Genomic DNA, 25,840 nt, shown 5'->3' on the forward strand with positions numbered 1-25,840 from the left:
GGAAAGATTGTAAAGACTAGGCTTGTATTCACTGGAGTTTAGAAGGAGGAGGGGGGGGGGGGGGGGGGACTGGACAAGCTGGATGCAGGAAAAATGTTCCCAATGTTGGGCGAGTTCAGAACCAGGGGCCACAGTCTTAGAATAAAGGGGAGGTCATTTAAGACTGAGGTGAGAAAAACCTTTTTCACCCAGAGAGTTGTCCTGACACCAGAGTGCCAGTTCAGCCACCTCCTCCCGGTAGGCCTTCTCATCGTTATCGGGGATCACCACAGTGTCATCAGAAAACTTGATTATAGAGTTGGAACTGAACTTAGCCACACAGTCATGTGTGTACAGGGAGTGGAGTAGGGGGCTGAGGATGCAACCCTGGGGGGACCCTGTGCTTGGGGTGAGGGACTTTGATGTATTTCCTCCCATCTTGACTACCTGGGGCCTGGCGGTGAGAAAGTCCAGGACCCAGGGGGGTCGTGAGTCCCAATTCCAGCCGCTTCTCAGCAAGTCTGGTGGGGACTGTTGTATTGAAGGCTGAAGTCTATGAACAGCATCCTAACATAGCCCCCCCCCCCCCCCCTCTGGCTATCAAGGTGAGAGAGAGCGGTGTGCAGAACCTGGGAGACCGCATCGTCCGTGGATCTGTTTGGACGGTATGCAAATTGTAGTGGGTCCATGTTGCGAGGGAGGAAGGCGTCGGATGCGGCTTTCCTCCGAGTCGCATCTTCGCCCTCTTCGCTCTCTCCGTGCGGTCTGCCATCGGGATTGGAGGGACGTTTCCTGCCGGGATCAACCGGGACTACAGCTTTGGTGGTGGCACAGCGCTGGGACACCATCGCGGAACGGGCGATGCCTTACACGGGTCGCCGTGTGGTAAGCTCCGGAGTGCTGTGACCGCCGACTCCAACATCCGAGGAGCTGTGGCTGTGGGCGTCTAGCTGCGGGCGGCGCTGGATTTAAAACACCGTGGAGCCAAACTCGCCAGAGTCGGAGCTCCGACCGGTGCGGCCTGAGGACTTCGGTCTCTGGCGAAGAAGCGGCCGCTCCAGACATTCCAATCCGCTGTGGAGTGTTCACCCGACGCCGGAGTTCCATCTTCCCGGCAAGAGGGCCTGTAACATCAGGCCGCCGTTGTGGCGACTGTCTGCGGAGGCTTCAAATAGGCCCCGACCTCGGGTGGACTAGGTGGAGGAGGACTGGACTTTTTGGTGCCTTCCCTCACAGTGGAAAATGTTGATTCTGTTGTAGGGGGACGTTCATGTTGAATCCTATAGTGTATTGTGTCTTTTTTTCTTTTTTCTTTTATATGGATGTATGTTAATCTAATTTCTTCTCTGTAAAGCACTTTGGCTTCAATGTGATTTGATTTAAAAGTGCTATATAAATAACAATTACTTACTTACTTAAAAGAGCAACCACAGTTCTGGAAAACAGTCCTGTGGACAGATGAGATGAAGATTAACATATCTGAGTGATAGCAAGAGCAAAGTATGGAGGAGAGAAGGAACTGACCAAGATCCAAAGCATACCACCTCATCTGTGAAACATGGTGGTGGGGGTGTTATAGCCTGGGCATGTATGGCTGCTGAAGGTACTGGCTCACTTATCTTTATTGATGATACAACTGCTGATGGTAGTAGCATAATGAATTCTGAAGTGTATAGACACATCCCATCTGCTCAATTTCAAACAAATGCCTCAAAACTCATTGGCCGGCGGTTCATTCTACTGCAAGACAATAATCCCAAACATTTTGTTCCCAAACATTTTGGGATCATTGCTAAAGCAACAAAGGAGTTTTTCAAAGATATAAAATGGTCAATTCTTGAGTGGCCAAGTTACTCACCCAGTCTGAAACCAATTGATCAGGCTTTTTATATGCTGAAGAGAAAACTGAAGGGGACTACCCCCCAAAACAAGTTTAAGCGAAAGATGGCTGCTGGTAGAGCATCACCAGAGAAGACACCCAACAACTGGTGATGTCCACGAATCGCAGACTTCAAGCAGTAATTGCATACAAAGGATATGCAACAAAATACTAAACATGACTACTTTCATTTGCATGACATTGCTGTGTCCCAAACATTATGGTGCCCTGAAATGGGGGGAACTATGTATAAACACTGCTGTAATTTCTGCATGGTGAAACCAAAATGTATAAAAATGGCCTTTATTAAAATCTGACAATTTGCACTTTAACCACATGTGATTTTTTTTTTTTCTATTACAAATCTCAAATTGTGGAGTACAGAGGCAAATTAATAAATGATGGTTCTTTTGTCCCAAACATTATGGAGGGCATTGTACCTGCCCTAATGTCTCTTAAATTATTCTGTCATATCAACTTCCATCATTTTTCCCCGCATTCCAGACATCTACCATTCTCTGTGTAAGTAAAAAGCACATATCTCACCTTAAAACCTGTGCTTACTTAGTATTTGATATCCACTCTGGGACAAAGACTTTGATTGTCTATCCTCATCGTTTTAATTACTTTAAAATGACGAGGAAAAACAGTCCCATTTTGTCCAGTTGTAATGAAAAAGAATTGCAGATACTGGTTAGATCGACATAAAACGTTAGAGTAACTCCGCGGGTCAGGCAACATCTTTGAAGAAAATGGATGGGAAATGGTAGAAAGAAAATAGGAAAAATGGAAATAAAGCTCATCTGCACCTTCTACAAAGCTTCTACATCCTATAATGTGATGATCAGAATTGCATGCAGTAGTCCAAATGTGGCCTAACCAAACTTTTATACAACTACATCATGACACCCTGACACTTCTACTCGATGTGTAGGAAGGAACTGCAAATGCTGGTTTAAACCGAAGATAGACACAAAATGCTGGAGTAATTCAGTGGGACAGGTAACATCTCTGGAGAGAAGAAATGGGTGAAGTTTTGGGTCAAGATCCTTCTTCAGACTTCAGCAGAAGAGGTTTACCAAGATGTTGCCTGGAAGATTAGCTATAAGGAGATGTTGGACAAAATGAGCACTAAAGGCTGGAGTAACTCAGCGGGTCTGGCAGCATCCCTGGAGAAAATGGATAGGTGACGTTTAGGCCACTTCTTCAGACTGAATTATTTATATCCATTTTATTTTTGAAAGAATGCCATATGGCTTCATTGGCATCCTATCTAATTGTGTTGCCACTATCAGGAAACTATGGACTTGCATCTTAAGATCAATGTTCCCAAGGGTCCTGCCATTTACTGTAGAGAGGCAATCCCTGCATTTTGGCCATCCGGGTTTGGCCATTTTGGCCATCCGGGTTATGGAATTCTTGCAGAATTCAGAAATCAATACCCCAAAATTTGAGATAAGGAATAAAATCCACGCTCGCAGAACATGTGAAAAAGAAAGAATGAATAAACTCAATTTTTTTCATATAAGTCCAAAGCATGACATAACTATTTTCTCGGAAGCATTCCCCCCCTCCCCAACCTCCCTCCGTAATATGGGGTTGACTGGACTTTCCTCTTGCTTTTGACCTCCCAATCTGCATCACCTCACACGTATGGATTAAATTCCGTGCCATTTCTCTGCTCGAATTTCCAATCGATGGATATCCTGCTGTAATCTTTGACAGCCTTTACCATCCACACCAATGCTCATGTTACCTGCAAACCTACTAAATAAACCACTGTTATAAATAACAGTGATTATGAGTTCCAAATTACAAATAGTTACTTTTTAGAAATAAATTCATCGCATTTCACAAATCCTTTGCCCTGAGTTTAAAATATGTCCCTCCAGACCTTGAACCATTAGCTAATGGAATAGCATCATTCTCTGTACCATCTCTAAACCAGACATTATTTCATATGCCTCCTCCCAACTATCTTTGTTCCAAGGGGAACAACCTCGCTTCTCCACCTTTTAGCTGACTTCCTCATCCAAGGAACCATCCTTTTCTGCATCTTCTGTAGAAGTCTTATCGAAGGATGTGGTGACCAAAGCTGTGGTCTATCACGTGTTTTGTAACAAAACATTGTATTTTCTTCCTCCACATAAATCCCAAGATCTTGTTCACTTTATGAACTTCACTTGCAGCTGCCCTTCTAGATTTAGAACTCATCCAGTTCCATCATACTGAAGAGCTTTGCCATTTTGACTGTTGTATTTTGTTATTCTCTCTGCCTAGGGTATACCACTTCACAACTGTCCAATAAATTTTACCTGCCTATTTATTCATTTCAAAAGTTAATTTAAAAAACATTGACGTCTTTATCAACCTTATACTGTGTGAGCACATCAGTCATGTGCTCACCCAGGCACATATGATAATGAGATCCAGTCATCTTAGTCACCAATTGACAAAATGAGAGTAAATTCCTTCTGTGCAGGTCACAGTGGGCATGGGAATGACATAAAGTTGCTATCCAGAGACACCAGGGCTAGAAATGTATGGAGATGCCAGGGAGATGAATGGAGCAGAGTTGGGAAGTTATGAGAAGTTATGCTCAATGATGGCTCTTTGCTGAGCTGCCCTTGAGATTATTTGGCCGTGTAATTGTTTATCTCAAGTTAATATCTCCTCTGTCCCCGGCCTGAACTTTCCTCCACTTACTCAGCATGAGATCTTAGAATACAATTTGTTTTAAATATTGCTGCTCTGTATAATTTGTAATAAAGATTTGGGGGTATTTATTCACATTTATCTTTTCCAGATCGTCCCTTCATCACCTGTTCGTATCCCGAGCAGCAGGCTGCATCAGATCAAACAGGTAAAGTGAACGTTGCCAGTACACTGCAACACCATTTCAAAACCAAAAAGGTTTGGTCCTGGCAACAAGTCTTCAGTCACATTTGGGTTCAGCATGTGAGCAGTCAGCATCTACCAGAGTGTAGGAAGGAATTGCAGATGCTGGTTTACACCAAAGATAGACTCAAAATGCCGGAGTAACTCAGCAGAACGGGCAGCATTAGGGCACTGTTCTGGTCAATTGTCTCAATCTGTTGAAATAAAGCAATTCATTTATTCAAGGGATGGGGTTATTTGATTCCCAAGTGTTCTCCAGGTCTGAGGTGCCCTGAGACAGTTGCTGATGTGTTGCTTCACATTTCTCTCAGACACAGTACAGTGTGGGATTTCCACGTACAAGAAATGGGAGCCAGAGTTGACCACATGGCTGCAGGATCATGAGACTGGACAATCTCACTCTATTGTCTAATGAGATTGTGGCTGACCTGATCATTGGTCTCAGCTCAACATTTCACCTGACCCCTTTCCCCATTGATTCTCCTGTAATACAACAATATGTGTCAATGTTGAATATAATAATGATTCAGGCTGGCACTGTCAGAAGACAGTTTTGCCCATCATGAAACGTTGGTAGATATGGGGTGGCATTTGTTGAATACACCGACTCATTTGAAATCTATAAATCGCCTTCATGTTAAATGTAGAGTTTGTCTGAAGCCAATTGACCTACAAACCTGTACTTTCTACAGTTGTCATTAAAACATTAAGATTATTATAAAGTTAAAATTCTGTCCTTTCCAGCAGTCAGTCAGAGACCAACAGATTCTAGAGACAATGAATAAAACTGACTTTCACGATGTTTGTTGATCGGCTATTGAAAAGTCTAGAATTAAATATACTTGATGAAAATCCCTCATGAGCTACCTGACCCATGCAGAGAGTCCCTTCACATTGATCTATTTCCCGTAGCTCAGTATGTTCAGATGTTGCTCTCCCCAGATAACAAAGGTCTTGGTTCCTAAAAAATCCTTCCTGACATGAGCATTCATGAAGTGGGAGGTCAGGCATCGCTGGGCTGTTGTGGATGGTAGGAACAGGGAGCAAGATTAAAAACGGCCCTGAGGGACAATTCTTTCACACACAGGATGTTGGGGATATGGAACGAGCTGCCACAGGAGGTACTTAAAATAACAGCATTTAAGACAGGTACATGGATAGGAAAGATTTACAGGAATCATGGGCCAAACGCAAGCAAGTGAGACTAGCTCAGAATAGACATCTAGGTCAGCATGGATGAGTTGGGCCAAAGGGCTGATTTTGTGCTGTATAACTCTTGAGAGGTCAGAAGGCAGTAAAGATGCAGTAAATTAAAAGCAAAACATGCATTTTTAAGAATTTGTGGCTTGTTTATTTCAGAGACGCCACCCAAGCAAACAGTGTTTGTATTTCAATGACCTCTATTTGAAAAAAATGTATCCGGCTGGGGCCCTACATTTCCCTGTAGCAAGTGAAGCATTCCTAGTGACAAATATATAAAGCTCTTTATCGTAATAGAAATTTTGTTTTGAGATGCAGAGTGGAAATGGGCCCTTTGGTCCACCGAGTCCGCTCCGACCAACTAAATAGTTCTATGTTAAAGCGGAGCACCCGTAGTAAACCCACGTGGTCACAGGCAAACATGCAAACTCTACAGAAAGCACCAATAGTGAGTGTTGAACCCGGGTCTCTGACGCTGTAAGGCAGCAACTCTACTGCTGCACCACTGTGAATAGCGATCCGTGAAGTGAAAGTAGGTGAACAGGGAGCCCTGTTTCTCAAACTCAACTCAACCAATCTTTGGTTTATTTTTTATACAGGAAGAAGGAATGGATCTCATGAACAGAGAGACAGCACACGAGAGGTAAGACTGAAGAAAGGTGTTAAGAACATCTGTTAAATGCTGGAATGTTTGTGTTGAGACAAAAGGAAATTTCTGATATGTAGGTTGTGCGGTTGTTTGTGTCTGCGCTTGTTGACAGTGCCGTGTGCTTCATCCTGTTCCCAGCATGAGTTCCCTCATCTTTAGTCGTTGCTCAATACGGTTACTTGGTTATTGCATAAAGATGCTGAGGATTCCTGGTAAATGTGTTTTTTTCAGTGAGAGAGACACAAAAAGCTGGAGTAACTCATCGGGTCAGGCAGCATCTCTGGAGAAAAGGAATAGGTGACTTTGCAGGTCGAGGCCCTTCTTCTGACTGAGAGTCAGGGGAAAGGGGAGCGAGAGATATAGACAGTACTTAGGACAAATGAATGGAAGAAATACAACAAGCAACAATAATCAAGAAAAGTTTGAACCCACAATGGTCCATTGTTGGCTGTGGGATTGGTGACAACGAGTTATACAGATAGAACTCAATAGGACAACAGCGAAACTAGTATGACGACTAGGGTGGGGAAGGAATGGAGAGAGGGAATGCAAGGGTTACTTGACGTTAGAGAAATCAACGTACCACTGTAAGCTGCCCAAGTGAAATATGAGATGCTTTGAGTGAATTATTTTTCACCTTTTTTTCCCCCTTGAATGCTTGTGGTAATTACTTTAAATCCCCACCCGGGCTTTTGACACTGTGCCAAGGAAATAGTTCCTTCCTGTTTACTGTATCTAGGCATCTCGCAAAGTTGTAAATCTCCTGCTGTATCCTCTTTCTTTCTTTCTTTTAAAATCTTTTTATTTTTTTCAAAAGCAAAAACATGACAACAAAAAAATAATGATAAACATAATGATATTGATACATAGGGATCAGGGTTACATTAATAACAGGTATAACCTAAATATGAGTCCAGTGTCAAAATACACCTTGAATATAGACCTCTTGGTCTCTATGTAAATATAGTTAAGTGTTTAAAAGAGAACATATGTATAAAAACAAAAAGATTAAAAAAGAAAAAAAGAGAAAAAACGAAAAAACATAAAAAAACTTAAAAAAACTTAAAACTTAAAATAAAATGCAAAACAGAATCTGGGCTGCAAAGAATTTCAACTTTTTAAGTCCCTGTTTGTCGTCAAGTCCATTCCACCGTATTAAGGTAAAATAATTATTATAACAGTTGGAGAGGGGGCAATTTATGTTGTATGAAAATGTTGAATAAATCTTCCCCAAGTCCTATCAAATTTAACCAAGGGTTCAACAATGTAACTCTTAATTTTTTTCTAAATTTAAACATGATATCGTTTCAGAGTATTAATGGAGTGTGGTCGGAGGATTAGATCTTAGAAAATAGATCTTCTGGCAATTAATGTGGTAAAAGCAATCAGCCAATGGGCGGAACATGACAAATGAATAGAATCTAACATTGGTAGCTCAAAAATTGCAGTAACAGGTTGTAAATCATTACCTAAAACTACAGAAATAGTATCAAATATTTATTTCCAATATTTTTACAAAAGTGGTCAGGACCAAAACATACGAGTCAATGAGGCCACTTCAGAATTATATCTGTCACAGGTAGGATTTATATGACCATAAAAACGAGCTAATGTAGCTTTTGACAAATGAGCTCTGTGAACCACCTTGAAATGTATCAAAACGTGTCTTGCACACATTGAGGAAGTATTAACTAATTGAAGAATCCTCTCCCATTCTCTATAGAGAGAGAAATTTGAAGTTCTCTTTCCCAGTCATTCTTAATTTTATCAAATGTATCTTTTTAAAATTTCAAAATCAACTTATAAATAGTCATTATTAAGCCCCTCTGACAATGGTTCAAATGTTAATTTTTTTCCAAGATTTCGGTTTGATGTGGTAATGGAAAAAAGGGTAGAGTAGCCCTCAAAAAATATATAATTTGTAATATCTAAAGAAATGTGAGTTAGGTAGATTATATTTATTGGAGAGTTGTTCAAAAGACATAAAACAACCATCCAAAAACAAATCACGAAAAGCTACTAATCCCTTCCTCTTCCATAACAGAAAGGCTTGATCAGTACTAAATGGTTGAAAGAAAAAATTAGATATGATAGGACTCGATAAGATAAAATCATTCAATCCAAAAAATTTATGAATTTGAAACCATATTTGGAGTGTATGTCTTATTATTGGGTTAGTCGTATATTTATTCAATCTCGTAATTGTAAAAGGTAACGAGGCCCCTAGAATAGAAGCCAATGAGAGTCCTTGCATAGAATCATGTTCAAGATTTATCCATTCTGGGCATTGGCTATCTTCTAAATCTTTTGTCCAAAACGTTAGATAGCGAGCATTAACTGCCCAATAGTAGAATCTAAGGTTCGGCAGTGCCAAACCACCTTTTTTATTTTATTTCTGTAAGTATTTTTTTATTTAGTCTGGAATTTTTATTCTGCCATATATATGAATACATTTTTGAGTCAATAATATCAAAGAAAGATTTAGCAATAAAAATTGTTATTGTCTGAAATAAATACAATAATTTAGGTAAGATAAACATTTTAATAGCATTGATTCGGCTTATTAAAGATAAGGACATTGGTGACCATTTAGTGAACTGTTGTTTGATATGGTCAATTAGATGCGTAAAATTGGCTTTAAATAAATCCTTGTGTTTCTTGGTAATCTTAATGCCTAAATAAGTAAAACATTCGGTAGTCAATCTAAATGGAAACTGTTCATAATTCGAAACTAGATTGTTTAATGGAAAAAGCTCACTCTTACTAAGATTTAATTTATAACCAGAAAAACTACTAAATTGATTAAGTAGAGCTACTATTGCCGGAATAGATTTCTCAGGGTTAGAGATGAATAATAACAGATCATCTGCTTAAAGAGATAGCTTATGTGTCTTATTCCCACGGACAATACGAAAAATATTAGGGGATTCCCTGATAGCGGTGGCCAATGGTTCCAAAACGATATCAAACATAAAGGACTTAAAGGACAGCCCTGTCTAGTACCTCGAAAGAGCCTGAAAAAAGGGGATCTCTGATTATTGGTAAGTACAGAAGCCTGAGGTATATGATATATCAGCTTGATCCAAGAAATACATTTTGGACCAATCTTAAATTTTTCAAGTGTATTGAATAAGTATTCCCATGCTAATCTATCAAACGCCTTCTCGGACTCGTGAAATTACACATTCTGAAGTTTTATTTGATGCTGTATATACGATATTCATTAATCTCCTAACGTTAAAGTATGAGTAATGATTTTTAATAAAACCTGTCTGATCTTCAGTAATACTTTGCGGTTTTGGGTCAGGTTTGGCGCCAAACGCGAGCTTTGGTGCGCAGACGACATCTGGAAAAAAATGGCCGGTTTTTGGAGCTTTTCGGTTTCTGGAACACCGGATAAAAGGTTGTGCACCTGTACCTCGAAAGAGCCTGAAAAAAGGGGATCTCTGATTATTGGTAAGTACAGAAGCCTGAGGTATATGATATATCAGCTTGATCCAAGAAATACATTTTGGACCAATCTTAAATTTTTCAAGTGTATTGAATAAGTATTCCCATGCTAATCTATCAAACGCCTTCTCGGCATCAAGTGAAATTACACATTCTGAAGTTTTATTTGACGCTGTATATACAATATTCATTAATCTCCTAACGTTAAAGTATGAGTAATGATTTTTAATAAAACTTGTCTGATCTTCAGTAATAATTTGCGGTAAAATATTTTCCAATCTCATAGCTAATATTTTGGAAAGAATTTTGGAATTTACATTTAACAGTGATATAGGTCTATATGATGTCACTTCAGTAGGATCTTTATCTTTTTAAGAATTAAGGAAATAGATGCTTCATAAAAGGATTGTGGTAATCTATTCATTAAAAAGGCTTCTTTAAAAACCTTGCGTAGCCAGGGAGACAGTAAACTTGAGAAATACTTTTAAATTTCCACTGTAAACCCATCTAAACCAGGAGCTTTACCAGAATTCATCAAAAGGATTGCTTTCATGTATTTCTTCCTCCGTGATGGGTTCGTCTAACAACAGAGACTCATTATGTGGTAAATTTGGCAAGTTCATTTCTTTAAAAACTTATGCATTATATTGGAATCTGTAGGAAATTCTGATTGGTATAGGGAGGTATAAAATTCCTGAAAGGATTTATTAATTTCATCATGGTCTACAGTCAATTTACCATCCCGTTTACTCACTTCAGTAACCTGACGTTTGTCTGACACCGCTTTCAACTGATTGGTGAGTAATTTGCCAGATTTATCGCCATGTATATAAAATTGACTTTTGGTTTTAAGTAACTGATTCTCAATCGGTGATACTAATAACAAATCATTTCTCAATTGAAGTTCAACTCTATTCTTATAGAGCTCTAGACTAGGAGCTTTTGAATATATTTTATCAATTTCTTTAATCTCATCAGCCAATTTCATTTTGAGTTTTTTTTTTTCAATCCCGCGGAGTATGAAATAATTTGTCCACGAATATATGCCTTAAAATCATCCCAAACTACACCATTGGATATTTTTTCTGTAGAATTTGTTAAGAAGAAAAAAGCAATCTGATCTTTAATAAAATTAACAAAATTTAGATCTTGAAGCAAAGTAGTAGTAAATCGCCATTGTTTAGCACTAAACTTGGAATCAGGTAGTTTAATTGATAGTTTCAATGGTGCATGATCAGAAATAGCAATTGCATCGTACTCACACGCAGATGAAACTAGCTGAGAATCTATTATAAAGTAGTCAATCCTAGAGTAACTATGATATACATGAGAGAAAAAAGAAAATTCTTTGTCATTTGCGTGTAGGAATCTCCAGACTTCTAACATTCCAGAGTCAAGTAAAAAATAATTGATAAAACTAGCTGATTTATTTGGAAGCACATGATCAGTTGCAGACCTGTCCATCGAGGGGTTCAAACAGCAGTTAAAATCTCCACCCATTATTAAAAGATGTTCATTTAAATTAGGAAAAGATTTGATTAACTGTTTAAAAAACTCAGGGTGATCAATATTAGGTGCATAAACATTGACCATAACAACTTTTTGGTTATGAAGAACACCAATAATCATCAAAAATCTACCATCTGGATCAGAAATTGTTTCATAATGAACTAACAAAATTGAGGAGTCAATAAAAATAGAGACTTTTAATAAAGGCAATTTTTGTACATTTTGGTTTCACCATGTAGAAATTACAGCAGTGTTTATACATAGTCCCCACAAAGCAATGTCATGTAAATAAAAGTAGTCATGTTTGACCGCTTGAAGTCTGCATTTCATGGACATCACCAGTTGCTGGGTGTCTTCCCTGGTGATGCTCTGCCAGACCTATATTGCAGCCATCTTTAGCTTATGCTCGTTTTGGGGGGTAGTCCCCTTCAGTTTTCTCTTCAGCAGATACAAGTCATGCTCAATTGGGTCCAGATCGGCTGACAACACCATACACAAAATTAAGGACACAGAAATTGAAGAGTGATCCAAAAGAAATAGAATATATCTTCCAGGAATATTATAAAGAATTATATACACAAACCTCTACAGTAGATGGGGAATCAATGAGGACTTTTTTAAAGTACAATAGATCTGCCCTGTATTGGAGAGACACAAAATAAAATAATCACAGCAGAAATATCACTGGAGGAGATAGAGAAGACGATTGGTAGGATGAAAACAAACAAGGCCCCAGGCAGCGACGGTTTCCCTATAAAGGGTATAAAATATTTCGGAATGAGCTGAACCCACTTCTTCTGAGAACCTTTAACTGGATTATTAAAGAAGGCAAGACACCCCCGTCATGGAAAGGGGCAATTGTAATATTAATCCCCAAAGAGAACAAAGACAAAAAAAATTGTACCAGCTTCAATTCTAAATGTGGACTATAAATTATATTCTTCAATTATCTCCAAACGATTTGAAAAGTTCATGCCAGATTGATGAACACCAGACTGGTTTTATAATATGCAGACAAACACAGGAAAGTATTAGAAGAACCCTACATATAATACACAAGATTCAAAAGGAAAGTATGCGCGCTGTCCTGATAAGCCTAGATGTGGAAAAGGCTTTCGATAGGGTTAATTGGGAATTCTTATATCAAACACTAGAACGATTTGGCTTTACCGAAGATTCAATTCAAGTTATTAAAGCAATTTACCAGCAACCTACTGCACCAGTAAAGGTGAATGGGTCCTTAACTGAGAGATTTGTGTTAGGAAGAGGAACGAGACAGGGATGTTGTCTTAGCCCTACCCTGTTTGCTATATATATTGAACCATTGGCTCAAGCGATTCTTCAAGATAGGGAACTGAGGAGAGTAACTATAAGAGACAGAGAGCATAAAATAGGCCTTTTTGCAGATTACGTAATGATGTATCTCACGGAAGTAAACACCTCCTTTCCAAGGATGATGGGGATCATAGAGAAATTTAATTTTTATGCAGGATATAAAGTGAATATTTCAAAAACTCAAACCCTCCTATTTAATTGTGCTCCTCCAGAAGAAATCAAGCAAAAGTATAATATTAAATGGGATTCAAAATCAATCAAATACCTAGGGGTACCTATAACAAAAAATATATCAATGTTGTATGGGGTCAATTATAATCACATCAACCAAAACATAAGAAAGGATATAGAAAGATGGTCCACCTACCCAATGGATTTTAGTAGTGAGATAAATGTGGTGAAAATGAATATTTTGCCAAGGCTATTGTACTTGTTTCAATCTCTGCCAATAGAGGTACCATTAAAACAATTCACGGAATGGGATAAATTAATATCTAGATTTATTTGGGGAGGAAAGTAGGCCAGAGTTTGATACACTACACTCCAGTTGCCAAAGGACAAAGGTGGAATGGCACTTCCAAATTTTAGGAATTATTTCTATGCAGCCCAACTTCGACCACTAATTAATTGGTGTGAGGACAGCTTTATAGCTAGGTGGAAAGAGATTGAGACATATATCCCTGACTTCCACATCCACACACTCTTGGGAGAAAAAGCGCTTCCTGGACATATCAGGAGTATAATCGATCCAATAACGATATTTACTTTAGAAACCTGGTTCACTCTTACCAGACAACTTAAACTGAATAAAGGACAAAATGTTTTAAGATGTATAGCTCTGGATAAGTGAATTTAAACCAGGGATGGATGACTCAACATTTAAAGAGTGGATAAAAAAAGGAATGACTGCATTTTGTACTGTTACTGAAAATGGAGACCTAAGAAGTTTTCAAGATTTGAAGGATAGATTTGCACTTCGGAACCAAGACTTGTTTAGATACCTCCAACTGAGAGATTATTACAATAAAAAAGTAAAAAAGGGAGGCACTAGAAGAAAAGAATCCAGTGGTAGAAGTGATAGTTAACGCATATCATCAAAAAACATCAAGGATTATTTCTAAACGTTACCATAGTTTAATGGAATGTCAAGCTAAAACTACATTTTATGTAAAATTTAAGTGGGAAAAGGAATTGAACATCAGAATATCAGAAGAAGAATGACATCATAGGACGACAGATAGCACAATGGGCTAAGAGTTCGGCTGGCGACCGGAAGGTAGCCGGTTCAAATCCCGCTTGGAGTGCATACTGTCGTTGTGTCCTTGGGCAAGACACTTCACCCACCTTTGCCTGTAATGGAATGTTACGGCGGCAGGCGCGGGCACACCGCGACGCCCTGTGTCTCCCTTTCAAGGGAGATGCTAAAAATGCATTTCGTTGTCTCTGTACTGTACACTTACAATGACAATAAATTGAATCATTTCATTTCATTTCATTTCATTTCATTTCATTTCAATCATTTCTTTTCATTTCATTTTCATTTCATTTCATCATATGTGTGTAACACTACAGACATCCACTAATTCACAAAAATGGAGAGAAGATAATTGGAAAATTTTGATTTGTTTCGTTATTACGCCCAACATAAAAAGCAAGCAAATTCTAAGGCAGCAAACATGCTGGAGGCAATGTGGCCAAACAGACGCAAATCATGCACATATCTTCTGGAGTTGCCCAAAATAGAATCATTTTGGGACAGAGTGAATTTAGAATTAAAGGAGGTATTAGGATATACAGTCTCCAAGAAGTGTTTCATTTTATACCTAGGTAATATAACTACAGTGGTGCTGAAGGAAGATCGTTACTTGGTTAAAATCCTACTCACAGCTGGCAGAAAGGCCATTACAAGAAACTGGCTTGCAGTGGACACACCCAGACTTAGACAATGGTTAGACAGAGTACAGGAAATATTTGTCATGGAGAAAATGACATGTTCTCCAAGAGTGAAAGAAAACGAGTTTAACAGAAAATGGGAAAAATGGATTATGTATAGAAACAAAGACATCAACACTATAATTTTATTGACAATAATGTAAGTTATTGGAAAATGTTTTAATAAGAAAATAGCTCTGTATACTGCATCATTAATTGTAAACTGAACTCCCCGCTGCACTGTTGTATGTTTCACTGCATTGTTGTATGTTTCGTTGTTATATTTGTGTTTTATTTATGTATGCATAAAAGCAATAAATACTAAAGTGAAAAAAAAGATTGGGTGATTGGCCACTTAAGAATTGAGAATTTTTTAGACTTGTAAAACTCCTTTGTTGTTTTAGCAGCATGTTTGGGATCATTGTCTTGCTGTAGAATGAACCGCCAGTCAATGAATTTTGAGGCATTTGTTTGAACTTCAGCAGATAGGATGTGTCTATACACTTGATAATTCATTATGCTACAACCATCAGAAGTTGTATCATCAATGAAGATAAGTGAGCCAGTACCTTCAGCAGCCATACATGCTCAGGTCATAACACCCCCACCACCGTGTTTCACAGATGAGGTGGTATGCTTTGGATCTTGGGCAGTTCCTTCTCGCCTCCATTCTTTGCACTTGCCATCACTCTGATATGTTAAATCTTCGTCTCATTTGTCCACCCAACTGTAACCTGGCTGTCCTATTTTTGCAGCTAACCAGTGGTTTGCATCTTGCAGTGTAGCCTCTGTATTTCTGTTCATGAAGTATTCTGAGTGGATTTGTCATTGACAAATCCACACCCGACTCCTGAAGAGTGTTTCTGATCTGTCGGACATGTGTTTGGAGATTTTTCTTTTATGATAGAGAGAATTCTTCTGTCATCAGCTATGGAGGTCTTCCTTGGCCTGCCAGTTCCTTTGCGATTAGTAAGCTCACCAGTGCTCTCTTTCTTCTTAATGATGTTCCAAACAGTTGATTTTGGTAAGCCTAATGTCTCTAACAGTTTTATTCTTGTTTCTCAATAATGGCTTATTTGACTTTCATTGGCACAACTTTGGCCCCCATGTTGATAAACAGCAATAAAAGTTTCCAAAGGTGATGGAAAGACTGGAGGAAAGACTAGTTGCTGAGAGCTCCCTTATACCTGAATTAAGGAGGCAATTAAACACACTTGAGCCATTACAAACACCTGTGATGCCATGTGTCCCAAACATTATGGTGCCCTGAAATGGGGGGGAGGGGGACTATGTAGAAACACGCCTGTAATTTCTACACGGTGAAACCAAAATGTATAAAAATACCAATTTATTTTGAAAAATAGTTGATCCATTTCGAGTCAATTGCTTGAACATTACTTATTTCTTGTTCCCTGAGATTGGCTCTGATCTCACTCGCTTCACTCTGCCTCTAACCTGACTTTGAAATGACTAAAAACCCATTGCACATGATATATTTTGTTTAACAAAGGCAGGGACAATCTTGTGAATGGTTTTTAAGTGTATGTGTTGACTCTGGGCTTGCTTTTTGTACAGGGGAGTGCAAGCCGCAATGCAGATGAGCGTGTCATGGGAAGAGAGCTTGAACCTGGTGAGTGACTGTCAGTGGGTGAAATGCTCCAATTATTCATGCTCTTGAAGATTTGCTGCACCTGTGATTACATCCAATGCTCGGGCACTGCTCATTCCTTGATTTGACTGCATATGCCTGAGTCATGCATTTTTTTTACTGTTCCTCTTCAATTAATTTTTTGGGTTGTGAGTTCTAATTTAACTGTAATCAGATAAGTAGGAGTCGCTTCGCACTCTAATCCCTGGGAATGAACTCCTTTCAGTTTGATCGAGCATGCAGCTTTGTGTAATATTATTGAAATGGCTCACAAACCCAAAATAATATAAATCACCGAATGATTGGGGATTTGGTCAACCACTGAGGTAGGTACAGGTGCACAACCTTTTATCCGAAAGCCTTGGGACCAGACACTTTTCGTAATTCAGAATTTGTCGGTCTTCGGAATGGAAATTATTTAGCGTAGATTTTAATGGCTGGCTCAGTGGTAGAGTGTTCGGCTCATATCCGCAAGGTCGCGAGTTTGCGCCTTGATCCCGGCAGTTACTCGGTCGCGAGTTTGAGTCTTCAATGTCGTTTTTTCTTGCAGAATAAATGTTTGTATGAAATGCAGTGTAGGAGAGGTGTACTGACTGTGTGGGCAGAACTTTGGAAGTGATTGCCCACCAGTCTAAAAAGCCGCTGTGTCTCCCTGTCCCTGGGATAGCAGGGGGCGATCAAACAGCACAATACCCCCCTCCCCCTCCAACTCCAGAGGAATCCGTTCCCTGATGGGCCGCTACGGCGACAAGTGGCAGTTTGCCCACAGCCCGAGCTGCGCCACCCCAAGAACACCTTGCACACCATCAGCTTCTGCCCCTACGTGTTCCTCTGGAGTTGGAGCGGGGCTGGGCTGGAGTTGCTGCTGGCTGCGGGTCTCTGGGATCTCCGTGCTTGCAGTGGGCCTGGGGGTCGCTGTCCCATTGGTCCTGACGTCTCCGGCCACCCCCCTGGACTGGAGCTGAGACTGGGAACTGTACCGCCCTTGCCCCCTCCCTCTGCAACTGCAAACAACCCCACTCTCCTGCAAGGGCGGTACAGTTCCCGGAGGATAGCAGGTGGCCGGAGACATCAGGACCAACAGGAACCTGCTCCTCGATGGGCCCCTACGATGCCCCGAGCTGCGCCCCGTCATCCGCAACCCAGCTTCCTCTGTAGTTGGAGCGGGGCTGGGCTGCTGCTGGCTGTGGGTCTCTGGGTACTCCGTGCTTGCGGTGGGCCTGGTGGTCGACGTCCAATTGGTCCTGACGTCTCCGGTGACTGCACTGACCTGCTGGCTGCCATCGCCGACATGAAGACAGTACAAAGCCCCCGCGCCGGTGCAATGGGCGGGGAGCTGGAGAGGGGAGGGATGGGGTCACACACATGGCCGGGGAGCAGAGGGGTGTAGGTGGGGTGAAACTGAAGGGAGCGACAATCTGCTGCTGCCTGCACGCTGAGTTAAAAAGTTCCCACGCAAGACTCACGATACACTGTGTATCGTGTCTACCGTGGGAACTTTTTAACTCAGCGGGCAGGTAGCAGCATATTGTCAATTATTAACCCTCCCACGCAATATACCCTCACCTTTTCTTTTATGGATGGGGATTTAGTTCCCCTTTCTTCGAGGACCGACCGGAGGTTCCGCTGTCACCTCCGCGGGCCGCCCTCGGTGAACGTCCTGCCTCCCTGTCCCTGGAATAGTAGGGGGCGATCAAACAGCACAATACCCCCCTCCCCCTCCAACTCCAGAGGAATCCGCTCCCCGATGGGCCGCTATGGCGACAAGTGGCAGTTCGTCCACAGCCTGAGCTGCGCGACCCCAAGAACAAGACGTACCCCTTGCACACCATCAGCTTCTGCCCATACGGGGAGCGTGTTCCTCTGGAGTTGGAAAGGGGCTGGGCTGCTGCTGGCTGTGGGTCTCTGGGATCTCCGTGCTTGCAGTGGGCCTGGGGGTCGGTGTTCCGTTGGTCCTGACGTCTCCGGTGACTGGCACTGTGCTGCTAGCATCGCGACGTGAAGACAGTACAAAGCCCCCGCGCCGGTGCAATGAGCGGGGAGCTGGAGAGGGGAGGGAAGCAGAGGGGTGTAGGTGGGGTGAAACTGAAGGGAGCGACAATCTACTGCTGCCTGCACGCTGAGTTAAAAAGTTCCCACGCAAGACTCACGACACACTGTGTATCGTGAGTCTACCGTGGGAACTTTTTAACTCAGCTGGCAGGTAGCAGCATATTGTCAATTATTAACCCTCCCGCGCAATATACCCTCACCTTCTCTTTTATGAATGGGGATTTAGTTCCCCATTCTTCGAGGACCGACCGGAGGTTCCGCTGTCACCTCTGCGGGCCGCCCTCGGTGAACGTCTTCAAGGACCTTTCTTCAAGGACCGAAAAAATGTCGCTATTCGGAGGTTTTCGTTATTTGGATCTTCGGATAAAAGGTTGTGCACCTGTATGCTGTACTGCACTGAACGTTCAGGCATCTAACTCTGTATTGTTTAGTTTATTATTGTCACGTGTACAGAGGTACAATGAAAAGTTTTTTGTTACATGCTATCCAGTCTGCTGAAAGACAATACATCATCACAATCAAGCCACTGATATAGGACAAAGGGCATAACATTTGGTGTAAGATAAAGTCTGATTAAAGATAGTTCTAAGTTCTCAGGTCAGTAAGATGGGAGGGTCAGGACTACTCTCTAGTTGGTGAGTGGACGGTTCAGTTGCCTGGTAACAGCTGGGAAGAAACTGTCCCTGAATCTGGAAGTATGAGTTTTCAAACTTCTGTACCTCTTGTTTGACGGGAGAGGGGAGATGAGGGAGTGGCCAGGATGAAACTCGTCCTTGGTTATGTTGGTGACCTTGCCGAGGCAGCGGGAAGTGTAGATGGAGCTGAAAGTCTCAATTTGTAGACAACTATTGTAGCAAACCTTTAACTAGTAATCAGCCCACCACATCCATGCCAACATTTCTGCCCATCTACACGGCCAGCATTGTCCATATCCTTCTCTGACTTCCATTTTTAAATGGTTTCCTAAATGCCTCTTGAGAGTACTGAATGTATCTAATTTCACAATCTCTTCTGGCAGCAAGTTTCAGATATCAACCACTCTGTGTAAGAAGTCCTCAGATACTTTTAAAAACGCCTCATTTTAAATCTGTCCTCTTATTTCTGATACTCCTACCATGAGAAAATGATTTGAACTCTCCTTACATTCTTCTAATAAATTGATCTCTCAGCTAAAACTCGGCCTTTTTCGCTCCATTCCTGCCTTTCCAATCACTCTAATTAAGAGGAGAGATTAAAATTAAATCCTTCGATCTTTACAGGACAATATCCTGGTGCTCTCCCTGCACTGTCTGCAGCACATTCACGTCCTACCTATAGAGAGGTCATAATTACATGCAATATTGCAAGTGTACTCTAACCAGTATGTTGAAAAGTTGCAACATGATGCTCCAACTCTTATATAGAAACATAGAAATTAGGTGCAGGAGTAGGCCATTCGGCCCTTCGAGCCTGCACCGCCATTCAATATGATCATGGCTGATCATCCAACTCAGTATCCCGTACCTGCCTTCTCTCCATACCCTCTGATCCCCTTGGCCACAAGGGCCACATCTAACTCCCTCTTAAATATAGCCAATGAACTGGCCTCGACTACCCTCTGTGGCAGAGAGTTCCAGAGATTCACCACTCTCTGTATGAAAAAAGTTCTTCTCATCTCGGTTTTAAAGGATTTCCCCATTATCCTTAAGCTGTGACCCGTTGTCCTGGACTTCCCCAACATCGGGAGCAATCTTCCTGCATCTAGCCTGTCCAATCCTTTAAGAATTTTGTAAGTATCTATAAGATCCCCTCTCAATCTCCTAAATTCTAGAGAGTATAAACCAAGTCTATCCAGTCTTTCTTCATAAGACAGTCCTGACATCCCAGGAATCAGTCTGGTGAACCTTCTCTGCACTCCCTCTATGGCAATAATGTCCTTCCTCAGATTTGGAGACCAAAACTGTACGCAATACTCCAGGTGTGGTCTCACCAAGACCCTGTACAACTGCAGTAGAACCTCCCTGCTCCTATACTCAAATCCTTTTGCTATGAAAGCTAACATACCATTCGCTTTCTTCACTGCCTGCTGCACCTGCATGCCTACTTTCAATGACTGGTGTACCATGACACCCAGGTCTCGCTGCATCTCCCCTTTTCCTAGTCGGCACCATTTAGATAATAGTCTGCTTTCCTGTTTTTGCCACCAAAATGGATAATCTCACATTTATCCACATTATACTGCATCTGCCAAACATTTGCCCACTCACCCAGCCTATCCAAGTCACCTTGCAGTCTCCTAGCATCCTCCTCACACCTAACACTGCCCCTCAGCTTAGTGTCATCCGCAAACTTGGAGATATTGCCTTCAATTCCCTCATCCAGACCATTAATATATATTGTAAATAGCTGGGGTCCCAGCACTGAGCCTTGCGGTACCCCACTAGTCACTGCCTGCCATTGTGAAAAGGACCCGTTTACTCCTACTCTTTGCTTCCTGTTTGCCAGCCAGTTCTCTATCCACATCAATACTGAACCCCCAATGCCGTGTACTTTAAGTTTGTATACTAATTTCTTATGTGGGACCTTGTCGAAAGCCTTCTGGAAGTCCAGATACACCACATCCACTGGTTCTCCCCTATCCACGCTACTAGTTACATCCTCGAAAAATTCTATAAGATTCGTCAGACATGATTTACCTTTCGTAAATCCATGCTGACTTTGTCCAATGATTTCACCACTTTCCAAATGTGCTGCTATCCCATCTTTAATAACTGACTCTAGCAGTTTTCCCACTACCGATGTTAGACTAACTGGTCTGTAATTCCCCGTTTTCTCTCTCCCTCCCTTCTTAAAAAGTGGGGTTACGTTTGCCACCCGCCAATCTTCAGGAACTACTCCAGAATCTAAAGAGTTTTGAAAGATTATTACTAATGCATCCACTATTTCTGGAGCTACTTCCTTAAGTACTCTGGGATGCAGCCTATCTGGCCCTGGGGATTTATCGGCCTTTAATCCATTCAATTTACCCAACACCACTTCCCGGCTAACCTGGATTTCACTCAATTCCTCCAACTCCTTTGACCCGCGGTCCCCTGCTATTTCCGGCAAATTATTTATGTCTTCCTTAGTGAAGACGGAACCAAAGTAGTTATTCAATTGGTCCGCCATGTTCCCCATGATCAACTCACCTGTTTCTGACTGCAAGGGACCTACATTTGTTTTAACTAATCTCTTTCTTTTCACATATCTATAAAACCTTTTGCAGTCAGTTTTTTTGTTCCCTGCCAGTTTTCTTTCATAATCTATTTTTCCTTTCCTAATTAAGCCCTTTGTCATCCTCTGCTGGTCTCTGAATTTCTCCCAGTCCTCCGGTATGCTGCTTTTTCTGGCTAATTTGTACGCATCATCCTTCGCTTTGATACTATCCCTGATTTCCCTTGTTATCCACGGATGTACTACCTTCCCTGATTTATTCTTTTGCCAAACTGGGATGAACAATTTTTGTAGTTCATCCATGCAGCCTTTAAATGTCTTCCATTGCATATCCACCGTCAACCCTTTTAGAATTAATTGCCAGTCAATCTTGGCCAATTCACGTCTCATGCCCTCAAAGTTACATATGCTATGTCCCACTTATAAAAGCAAGCATGCCACATGCCCTCTTCCTCAGTAACGCAGCGTGTGTTGCCACTTACAATGGACTGCGGGCCAAAGAGTTGGGTTCTGTGCTGTATACGTCAGACGTAGACTTTGGGTTTCTTTATTCATCAACATTCCTTTGTGTCCGACCATTTACTGTATATCTCCCACCCTGCTCCCAAAATGCCTCGTGTTTAAATGGCTTTCAGACATTAGTATAAATGTACAACTTTTGTGATCATGCAAGTTTTTCCTTCAGGTCCAATGGGTGTTTGAATGAGAGAATCGTACAGCATGGGAACAGGCCATTGTGCCCAATGTTTCCAGCATCCAGTCTATGGTCCATAGTCACCTATACCACTCATCTACGTGCTGCATAAACATTGTCAGTGACCCAGCTTCCACCACCAGTCACTCTCTTGGCAGTGCCGCCTTAATGGTGACTGCAACAGCAGTTTTCTCTTTCGAAGTTATTAGCACAGACAATGAAAGAGGAAGAAAGATTCTAAGGGGAATAAGAGGCAACGGTGGCTGACAAGGGAAGTTAGGGACGGTATAAAACTAAAAGAAAAGGTATATAACATAGCAAAGAGTAGCGAGAAGTCAGAGGATTGGGAAACTTTCAAAGGACATCAGAAGGTAACAAAAAGAGCAATACGAGGTGAAAAGATGAAGTACATGGTAAGCTCGCCAAGAATGTAAAGAAGTTTAGTAAAATCTTCTTTAGGTATGTTAAGAGAAAAATATAGTAAAGACAAATGGGGTCCCTTGAAGGCAGAAACAGGTAAAATTATTATGGGGAACAAGGAAATGGCAGAAGAGTTGAACAGGTATTTTGTTTATGTCTTCCCTAGTGAAGACAGAACCAACCTGCGAGATGTACTGGAAGACAGATGATCTACGGAGATAGAGGAACTGAATGAAATTTGTATTAGGCGAGAAATAGTATTGGATAGACTGATGGGACTGAAGGCTAATAAATCCCCAGGGCCTGATGGTCTGCATCCCAGGGTACTCAAGGAGGTGGCTCTGGAAATTGTAGACGCATTGGTGATCGTTTTCCAATGTTCCATAGATTCAGGACCTTATCCTTTGATAAGGTCCTACACAGGAGATTAGTGGGCAAAATCAGAGCACATGGTATCGGGGGTAGGGTATTGACATGGATAGAGAATTGGTTGTCAGACGGGAAACAAAGAGTAGGAATAAACAGTTCCCTGTCAGAATGGCAGGCAGTGGCAAGTGGAGTGCCGCAAGGCTCGGTGCTGGGGAATTAAAAATAACACTAGCAAATTTGCAGATGACACAAAGCTGGGTAGCAGTGTGAACTGTGAAGAGGATGCTAGGAGGTTGCAGGGTGACTTGGACAGGTTGAGTGAGTGGGCAGACGCATGGCAGATGCAGTATAATGTAGATAAATGTGAGGTTATCCACTTTGGCGGCAAGAACAAGGCGGCAGATTATTATCTCAATGGTGTCAGATTAGGAAAAGGGGAAGCGCAACGAGACCCGGGTGTCCTTGTACACCAGTCACTGAAAGTAAACATGCAGGTACAGCAGGCAGTGAAGAAAGCTAATGGCATGTTGCCCTTCATAACGAGAGGATTTGAGTAGGAGTAAAGAGGTCCTTCTGCAGTTGTACAGGGCCCTGGTGGGACCACATCAGGAGTATTTTGTGCAGTTTTGGTCTCCTAATCTGAGGAAGGACATCCTTGCTATTGAGGCAGCGCAGCGTAGGTTCACTAAGTTAATCGCCGGGATGGCTGGATTGTCATTTGAGGAAAGAATGGAAAGACGGGGCTTGTGTTCACTGGAATTTAGAAGGATGAGAAGGCATCTTATAGAAACATATAACATTATAAGGGGACTAGACAAGCTAGATGCAGGAAAAATGTACCCAATGTTGGGGGAGTCCAGAACCAGGGACCACAGTCTAAGAATAAAGGGGAGGCCATTTAAACAGATGAGAAAAATGTTATCACCCAGAGAGTTGCGAATTTGTAGAATTCTCTGCCACAGAAGGCAGTGGATGAATTTAAAAGAGAGTTAGATAGAGCTCTAGGGGACTAGCGGAATCAAGGGGTATGGTGAGAAGGCAGGCACGGGTTACTGATTGTGGATGATTGATCAGTCATGATCACAATGAATGGCGGTGCTGGCTCGAAGGGCCGAATGGACTCCCCCTGCACCAACAGTGCATTCAGAAAGTATTCAGACCCCTTCACTTTTTCCACAATTTGTTACGTTACAGCCTTATTTTAAAATGGATTATATTCTTTTTTTTTTTATCATCAATCTACACATAATACCCCAGAATGAAGAAGTGAAAAAAGGTGTTTAGAAATTTTAGCAAAGTAATTAAAAAGAAATAACTGAAATATCACATTTACATAAGTATTCAGACCCTGCTATGACACTCAAAATTGAGCTTGGGTTCATCCTGTTTCCATTAATTATCCTTGAGATGTTTCTACAACTGGATTGGAGTCCACCAGTGGTAAATTAAATTGATTGGACATGATTTGGAAAGGCACACACCTGTCTATATAAGGTCCCACAGTTGACAGTGCATGTCAGAGCAAAAACCAAGCCATGAAGACAAAGGAATTGTCCGTAGACTTCCTAGACAAGATTGTGTCGAGACACAGATCTGGGGGAAGGGTGTAAAACACTTTTTGCAGCATTGCAGGTCCCGAAGAGCACAGTGGCCTCCGTCATTCTTAAATGGAAGAACTTTGGAACCACCAGGACTCTCCATAGAGCTGGCCGCCCGGCCAAACTGAGCAATCAGGGGAGAAGGGCCTTGGTTAGGGAGGTGACCAAGAACCCGATGGTCACTCTGATAGAGCTCCAGAGTTCCTTTGTGGAGATGGGAGAACCTTCCAGAAGGACAACTATATCTGCAGCACTCCGCCAATCAGGCCTTTATGGTAGAGTGGCCAGACGGAAGCCCTCCTCAGTAAAAGGCACATGACAGCCCGCTTAGAGTTTGACAAAAGTCACCTAAAGGACTCTAAGACCATGACAAACAAGATTCTCTGGTCTGATGGAACTAAGATTGAACTCTTAGGCCTGAATGCCAAGCATCACGTCTGGAGGAAACTAGGCACCACTCATCATCTGGCCAATACCATACCTACGGTGATGCATGGTGGTGACAGCATCATGCTGTGGGGATGTTTTTTCAGCAGCAGGAACTGGGAGACTAGGCAGAATCAAGGGAAAGATGAACGGAGCAAAGTACAGAGAGATCCTTGATGAAAACCTGCTCCAGAGCGTTCTGGACCTCGGACTGGGGCGGAGGTTCACCTTCCAACAGGACAACGACCCTAAGCACAAAGCCAAGACAACGCAGGAGTGGCTATAACAAGCTGTGAATATCCTTGAGTGGCCCAGCCAGAGCCCGGCCTTGAACCCGATCGAAAATCTCTGGAGGTACTTGAAAATAGCTGTGCATCGACGCTCCCCAAACAACCTGACAGAGCTTGAGAGGATCTGCAGAGAAGAATGGGAGAAATTACCCAAATATAGGTGTGTAAGCTTGTAGCATCATACCCACGAAAACATGAGGCTGTAAGGTGCCTCAATAAAGTACTGAGTAAAGGGTCTGAATACTTATGAAAAGATGATATTTCAGTTATTTATTTTTAATTACTTTGCAAAAATTTCTAAATACCTGTTTTTGCTTCTT

At 41.7% G+C, this 25,840-nt stretch overlaps 1 protein-coding gene across 2 annotated transcripts in view; it reads left to right on the forward strand.

Annotated features, from left to right (window-relative positions):
- pabir2 (PABIR family member 2) overlaps window positions 1-25,840 on the forward strand; it is a 54,421-nt gene that overhangs the window by 15,789 nt on the left and 12,792 nt on the right. For both annotated transcript variants that reach the window (XM_055644098.1, XM_055644099.1), the window contains exons 3-5: window positions 4,665-4,721; window positions 6,556-6,599; window positions 16,407-16,461. In XM_055644098.1, the coding sequence (XP_055500073.1) occupies window positions 4,665-4,721; window positions 6,556-6,599; window positions 16,407-16,461 (156 nt within the window). The remainder of the gene's footprint in view (window positions 1-4,664; window positions 4,722-6,555; window positions 6,600-16,406; window positions 16,462-25,840) is intronic.

Source organism: Leucoraja erinacea, chromosome 12 (genome assembly GCF_028641065.1).
Source record: "Leucoraja erinacea ecotype New England chromosome 12, Leri_hhj_1, whole genome shotgun sequence".
NCBI lineage: Eukaryota > Metazoa > Chordata > Chondrichthyes > Rajiformes > Rajidae > Leucoraja > Leucoraja erinaceus.